Genomic DNA, 8119 nt, shown 5'->3' on the forward strand with positions numbered 1-8119 from the left:
TTACTCAGAAATACTTTTAATGGTTTCAACTGCAGCAGCTTTCTCGAGCTCTATCATCAGAAGTTAATTACTGTATTTACTCAATTTGTGCCCCAGGATACTATTATTTTTTTGCCCAAAAATAAGGATAAAATCCTTCGAATAGTGTCGCACTATGGTATTATTCAGGGGCGGATTTAGGGGGCGGGCTAAGGGGGCTGTATCCCCCCTTCCTTTCTAAATTAGTACTTAGCCAATAAAACCCTAAATCTTCTGTGTGTATCAAAAGCAGACTTATTTCAGGAACTATGCATCACTACCAACACAAATAATGTCTATGTAACTACACCTATTGTCAGTGTTGGGAGTAACACATTACTTATGTAACGCGTTACATAATATTATTACTTTTGTGGTAACTAAGTAATAGAACGAAATATGCTATAAAAACAGGTAATATAACTCAAGTTACTTTACTTATAAATGTAACACATTACCTAAGTAATATAGTTACTGTAACGAGTCTAATATTAGGTAATATTATTATTAAAGTAACGAAGTTACTAATCTCGTTAGTGATCCACTGAGTAACACCTAGCCACAACGAAGTAATGAAGCCTACCGAATGAAGCTTATTCACCAGCTTCTTACTTATAACCAAGATTTGCATATTGTCCAACAACGCAATCATGTCACGTGATAAGATGGTAGTTTCACACAGGGCTGTGGACACAAAGTAATATAATATGTAATATTATTATAGTTACTCTATTTTATGGGTAATATGTAACTGTAACTAAATAGTTCAGTTGCAAGTAATATGTAATATGTAACTGGTTACTTGTAAAAAGTAACTGTCCCAACACTGCCTATTGTTCAACTGAGAATATAGCTTCCTTTTCCTCAAGTTTCGATTGTGGGTTGCATCTCCAGTTACAAAAGTTTTAATTGTGGGTTTTGTTTTATTCAGATGATTAGCAGTGTTTTCCACTATGGCTATAAGAGGTGATTAGTGTGGTTTTTATATTTTAAAATGAATTATATGATTCAAAAAGTGTTAGTTGATTTAATTGATTCATGATTAAAATATTCCAAAGAAATGTTGTTAACCTAGGAGCATAGGCGGCGGAAAGGGGGGGGCTAGGGGGCTAAAGCCCCCCCTCGGTCTGCTGAGGGGGGGCTTAGCCCCCCCTCAGAATGATATCACACCGAAATTATCTTTCTTGGAGTGGGGCTGAAAACCGTGATAAAGATCGAGATACTCTAATAGAGCAGTCACTCTAATAAAGTAGTCAGTGTGTAGCGAGCTATGTAAGGATTTTTATGTAGTTTATCAGCTAGAAATGGTAGCTGGTGAGGTGGAAAGCTCTTGTCAGTTGGTTGTGACCTTTTTTTTTTTTTTTTTTTTTTTTTTTTTTGGTCTCACTCTACCAAACTATAGAAATAAGTCTGGGTCAGCTCAGCGGAGCCCCCCCCTCATATCAACTACTTCCTCCGCCGCTGCCTAGGAGGCAAAATGGGAGTAACTGAAGCTTAAAATTTGGGGATTTCCTGAAAGCAGTTTGGGAAAAATTTTAAGCATATTTGACTCAGGCTTAGTTATTTAATGATTAGCTAACATTGGGTGACCTGCAGTTCGAATCCTGGGGTTGGAGGGATTTTTTTCCTTACCTTGGCCCCTTTTATGTTACACCTTTAGCTATAAGTCACTAGGTCTAAGTCCTTGAAATTAGGTTAGGTAATCCTAAGGCTACAGCACATGTTGCTGTCAGACCTTCAGTGCTGGTCACTGTAAAGTGTTTATAACAATATTCAGAAAAATGTACATAATTATAGAGTGAGTGTGATCCTTGGTCACATGCAACAGCATTATATTAGTTAAACACTTGTGTGGGCCAGTGTTTGAATTGTAAAATAACCTGAAGGTATACTAATTTCTCAGTGCAAAGACTGGGGCGAGGGGTAAGTTAGCTAACACTTTAATTTTAACCATCAGAGTTTAAGTCATCAGTTTGCATTATGTACAAGCCCAAGGCAAGGATCATTCCCTATGCCCAAAGTCAGTATTTTTTAGCCACAACTATCAGTCTCACTTCTAGCTCTTGGATGCTGGAGGTTAGTAGATAATATGACAAAAAAAACTAATATTACTGTTCTATATAGAAGAGTATAAACGTATGTACTTCACTTGACTGTTCAATTAGAATGCATGTGTGATTGTTGTATTAGAGTGAATTGATCTGGGACCAGATCCTGTATACTGTTGGGATAGTTTGAGATAACTCTCACTCTTACACCTGTGATATTAACTGCATAAAAATCTGTTTTGTCATGAAACCGCTGCAACTTGCCAAGCAGCCAATAAAGTATACTATTTAAAGTTCTGAAAAAATTTAACAAGGTACCTTGGTATACTCTAAATTTGAGCTCTGGTGTGAACATGGTAAGGATAACGTGTATATATGTATGTCAACTAAATACAGGTAGCTCAGGTCTGGAGAGGCTATATTATAGCTACTCACTCACTGCATTTCTGTGCCATATTACCCTTTGAGATACCGAGATACATTTTGCAGCAGTGTCCAGCATTTGTTGCAAAAAGGCCATAGGCAGTACTAAATCTATTCTTGATGGATAAAAATGTTGTCTTTTGTTTTATTTCTAAAGAAGTATTTGGTTGACGTATTTGGTTACACAATCATGCATGTGGTAATAGATCAGACACTTACCATCGACTTCTCTGTTCAGAGAACTCTGCACTGTTGTATCACATATGAACTTTGCAACAATTAGGTCTTAGCCAAACTTCCATAACATTATGGTTAATTGCATTTGTTAATGTTAAAATTAAGCTATAGTATACATTTCAATCAAGGCTGCGTGTACCTGTCAACTGCATGGGTGAATTGTATAGCTAATATATATGTGACTAAATTTTGGAAAATCACCCATATGGGCGCATTTGACCCCTAAAATATTTAATGATCAAATCGCAAACTTTATAATGCAAATCTACTTGTTAGTGGTTGTAAGCCGTTCACAATACCTTAAATTACCAGAACATTCTTGAAATGTTTTTAAAACTGTTCCCTGTTCTTATTAGCAACCCACTAAACATGAAAATTCTAATTATTTCACATGCGCCCATATGGGTGATTTTCCAAAATTCTGTCACATATGCAGTTGAGACCACAGGCACCTGCCTAATGGAAAATATGCACTTGCTTATTTAGCCATGAGTAGCTAAGCACAAGTGCATGCATGGCTCCAGTGGACAAATGCAATAATTGCACGCATGAAGAATTAACACTTTGGTGACTATAAGTAAGGTTCTGTGCTGCATAGCTAAATGACAAGCATGCAGCCCATAAAACAGATGAAGTGGGAAAATGTAACATAACGATATCAACATAAACATTTCATCAATTCAGTGGTAATGCACTGCATAGGGCATAGCCAGACTTAAGGTGCATCTGCATGAGAGCATGCCTCCCAGGAAATGTTTTGAAAAAAAGTTGGAATCTTGTGGTATTTTAGTCAATGACAATAGCACAATTTTTAGGCAGCAAATTCAAGCTCAAGACCAGCTATACGGATTACATCTGGCAAATATCTCTACAGCTACTGCAATTATACCATCTGCATATATATATATGCACGTGTCTAAATGTATTGGAGTTTCACAGTGAATATGGATGGGAAAGCCTGAGTGCTCTATCAGCAAGGGCAGTGGAGCAGGCCAAAGAGTGCTTCAAGACAATTAAATCGCACATTACATGAAGTTGAAGCGTGAATGTTATCCATGGGGTCTGAGTGGCTCAGTACCTCAATTTAATATTTTAATCCAAGTTTAGATGATCTCACTATGTTTTTGTAAACGAATTAAGTAGTTACATTCAGCTTATAAAAAATGTACAGGTGACTGTTCTATTAGAGTGGTTGACTGCTCTATTAGAATATCTTGATCTTGCATTTACTGAATAAGTTTTTACCCGAGCATTTAATTTGAGATTTAATTAAGCTTGATATATAGCTATTTCTGCTTATTCATAGTAGTATTTAGTAAACTGCATGCAGCTGATGGACTTTTCTACTGAAAATTTGGACTTGTATAGCTACCAAAATTGTGGACCTTCTAGTGCTGACATTGCGAACCTTTTTTACTAAAAATGTGGACTTTTCTCTAAGAAGGTGATTCTTTAGGACTTCCTGGCTACGGGTCTGACTGCAGATGCATTAAAGTAACTTATATATAGTTGTTAGATATAAAGTGTCCGGAAATAGTGGTCGTTGGAGTAGGTGAACTTTAGCAGGCTGTATCTGCCAGTTGGTGTACATTTCAGACTCCACATTTTTATCATGGTACTAACATAGACTAAAGTTGTATATACTAGAGTTTAGCGTCAATCGGTTCTTTCCTTGCGGAATTATGAGCTGTTGTCCGGATATAGATTTTTTGTCCGGTAATCGATCGTTTTTTCGGACGGAGATTTTTGGGCTTCATATTCCTACTTGCTTCAATCGGTTGGAGTGATTTTTGGTATGTAAAGTGCCAACACATGTGTCCTCCTATGCTGCATATGGCAGGTCTATGGAACCGTTTGTTTGGTTGCTACAGGTGTCCGGATATAAATTCGTCCGGGTCTAGACACTATTACAATTTACGGAATGCTAACGTCCGCGTCCCTAATCGCTGGTCTCGCGCACGTAACTGATGGGTGTAGACTATAAACAGTATAAATGAAGTTACTTATATCACACCCGATATTCTGTATCAGACAGCAATCAATGTTGTAGTGTTAGTATACTGACGATGTTGGCAGTTTATTACATAATAACAATGATCCTTCAGGTCCTCACTAAGGAACTTGTGATGGCTACTGAACAGTGTAGCGTGTATCAATTTAAATCACCTTTCTACCCTGGAGAGTCTTGCGAGGATGTCTACAATAAGAACCTTGAAAGCCGTGATAAAGCAGGATATTACTGGATCACTGATGGTCCCACCAGGGTATATTGTGGGATGACTTACACCGGATCATCTTGTGAGGACATCTACAGCAATAATCCTGAAATTGGTGACAAGGCAGGATATTATCGTATAAATGGCGCACAGTGGACATATTGTAACATGACAATGACAACACCAATGTCTACTTGTTATGCTGGTGCTAGTACTGGGGGATGGATAAGGGTTGCCAGCTTTAATAGAAGTGCAGGAGATTCGTGTCCCAGTGGTTGGATTGGAGATACTATCCAAGGTGTTAGTTTCTGTCGTATAAATGATATTTCACCTGGCAGTTGCTCCTCTACACTTTTTTCTGCTAATGGAATAAGTTACCAAAAGGTGTGTGGTAGAGCAAGAGGTTATCAGAAGGGACCAACCTATGGCTTTTATGCTTCTACTGTTGGTCGTGACATTAATCAATACTATGTCGATGGCCTGAGTATTACATATGGTAGTCCTCGCCAACACATTTGGACCTATGCAATGGGCCGGACTGATAATGATACAAATAGTTTAAACTGTCCATGTGCTCCTTATCCAGGTCCAGTTTCTCCCTCATATGTGGGATCTCACTATTACTGTGAATCAGGAGTTAACAATAATCCGCAATTTGAGTTTTATTCAGATGACCCATTGTGGGACGGATCTGATTGTTTTTCTGGTAATTGTTGCAACATCCCTAACCTACCATGGTTTTATCGTGAGTTGGATGAAACTACTACAAATGACATAGAGGCTAGACTGTGTGCATGGGATTTTTATTCTCACGCATCTGCTGTGGTTGATCAACTAGAGATTTTCATACAATAAATATCATTTACACTATTACCTCACTTTGCATGCACTTTGGGTATCTAATGTTTAGTTCTCCGTTATATTAAACCACAAAGGTCCTGTTCTAAATAAGGCATTTTTGTTGGCTGTTATATTCATTGTGTACAGTATGTGTTACCTCAAGAAATAGTGTAATCACATTGGTTCTTTTGTTAACAACTAAAGCATATGTTGTTATAATAAATGAAGGTGCTTCTGTACTAATGTCATTTTAATTCAGCTGTTGTCATGATATATAATTCGTTAAAGTGTATGTGGCATCAATATAATAGTTGCATGCACAGATTGGACAGCAGATACACTAAGTAAGACAGAAAAACTCAAGACATCTGAACCAACCCAACTTTCCTGGACTCCTTAAACAAACATTATACTTACTATCTGGACTATCAACACATAATCTTCTTCTTATAGTAATTATACAGTACAGTATAGGAAATAATAGTGATTGAATATTTATCAACTTTGTGGGTGGTTATTTACTGTGAAGTTTTCCTGTTGGGAAATTAGAAACAGTGGTTATATTATAAAACTGAAACTGAAAGAAGTGGTCAAACTTGTAAAATGGCAAACAATCAATTTATCATTTCAGAACGATTCCAAAAATGTGTAGTACAAGGTCATCTATTAAGAGTATAAATTCTTGTCTCATTTTACTTTAGTGAACTATATAACGTGAGGTTACTGTGGTTACTGTGATAAAGCATAGCCTGATTAATCTGGACACTTATGAAACTAACATAATACTATGATTTGGTATTAATGAGATCTTTACTTGTGTAGACTGTATAGGCCAAAGTCTGTAATGAAGTGGCCTTATTAACAATGTTGGCTACAGTATATTATATACCTTTCATTGTAAGGGTCTTATTATTGTGCAAAGGAATAAGACTTGCACAAGATGTCTACTAAGAATCCACCACACTCATTCTTCCTACAAAAAAAAAGCCATGCATTCGTACATTACATAGCTAACCTTATGAATAAGACAGTTCCATAAGGTATTTTGGTGTACTTATGAGGTGTATTTTTGATATGTGTGACATTGATATAGTGAGATTTTTGGACCCACTTGACATGTCCAAGTGGTCTTATAATAAAACTGAATTGAGTGGAACTGATAAACTGAACTTTGTTAAAACTTCATCAAATTGCTCCTAATAGTACCTCTTTACAAAGACCACCTTTCAATTTCCACTGACTCCAATGTCCCAGCTAAAATGTGTACAGTAGGATAAAAACTTGTGAAGGAACAGGATTTAAAAGCAGTATGTGTATGATATCACTACCTAAAGCTTCAGTCTCTTGATCACAACATACGTATGTATTGCATCTTGTCTAATTTGACATCACTGTAGAAGAGCTGTTGCATGCCCAAAAAAAGAAAATCAGTACAAGGAATTATAAATTTGGGTTGGGATCACACAGATTAAAAGTATTGAAATAAAGATCATTAGTGCACAGTATTGTTATCCCCTTACTGTTGTTTACATTCTGATGTCTGATGACATAATAGAATGTATTTTATTTAGCTATGAGCTAATGGAAATTAATTTTGTTGATGCAAACATATTATACCAGCTTTGTGCATTGATCTGAACTGTATGTGTGTAATGGCTTAGCACAAAATGTGTTTATTGTCACGGTTATATTTTAATAACAGATAAATTCAATGAAATTGTTACTTTGCGATCCTTCTTATAAACCCTCAATGATAAAGTATGTCACAAAATACCTCTTTTAAATACTAGAATCATCTATAATGGCAGAGAATAGCTTTTCATGTATAAATGTGACCGAATTTGACAAAACAAGGCTTCCACATACACCCAATTTTCTAACTTTAACCAGCTGTAACTTGACTACTCAGCAAGCTATTGACCTAAACTTTCACAAAGTCCTTCCATAGCATAGTACAATACCAGGTCAAAATTTGAAACTAATGGCATACTCCTACATTGAGTTATGGTACTTCAAAGTCATAAAAGTGGATGTGTGTGGAAGCTTTGTTTTGTCAAATTCGGTCACAAATATTGATGTCATACACAACAATTTACAGTCACACTGCTTGTCTTATGTGCTTTGCAACGTTGAAACCGGGTCACTACTGCTGACCCGGATGACCCACTGACCCGGATTAATTAAAGCCGAGACGTGTTTCGGCTAGTCTCGAGCGAGCGAACGAGTCTACATTTTGAGCGTTCGATTCATGTTGAGTAAATATTGCAACTTAAGCCTAGCTGTAGGTTGAAGACCAAAAAAAAAAAAAAAAAGGTCTTCACCTACTGACAATAGCTA

General features: G+C 36.7%; 1 protein-coding gene across 1 annotated transcript; it reads left to right on the forward strand.

Annotated features, from left to right (window-relative positions):
• Positions 1-4683: 4683 nt before the first annotated feature.
• LOC136251383 (uncharacterized) lies at positions 4684-6036 on the forward strand. Its single transcript, XM_066043828.1, has one exon. The coding sequence runs from the start codon at positions 4793-4795 to the stop codon at positions 5795-5797; it is 1005 nt and encodes a 334-aa protein (XP_065899900.1). The 5' UTR covers positions 4684-4792; the 3' UTR covers positions 5798-6036.
• Positions 6037-8119: the final 2083 nt, after the last annotated feature.

The sequence above is a fragment of the Dysidea avara genome, chromosome 1 (assembly GCF_963678975.1).
Source record: "Dysidea avara chromosome 1, odDysAvar1.4, whole genome shotgun sequence".
NCBI classification, from domain to species: domain Eukaryota; kingdom Metazoa; phylum Porifera; class Demospongiae; order Dictyoceratida; family Dysideidae; genus Dysidea; species Dysidea avara.

Coding starts and splice junctions, on each gene's coding strand:
- LOC136251383 (XM_066043828.1), top strand. CDS start 4,793: ATGTTGGCAGTTTATTACATAATAACAATGATCCTTCAGGTCCTCACT.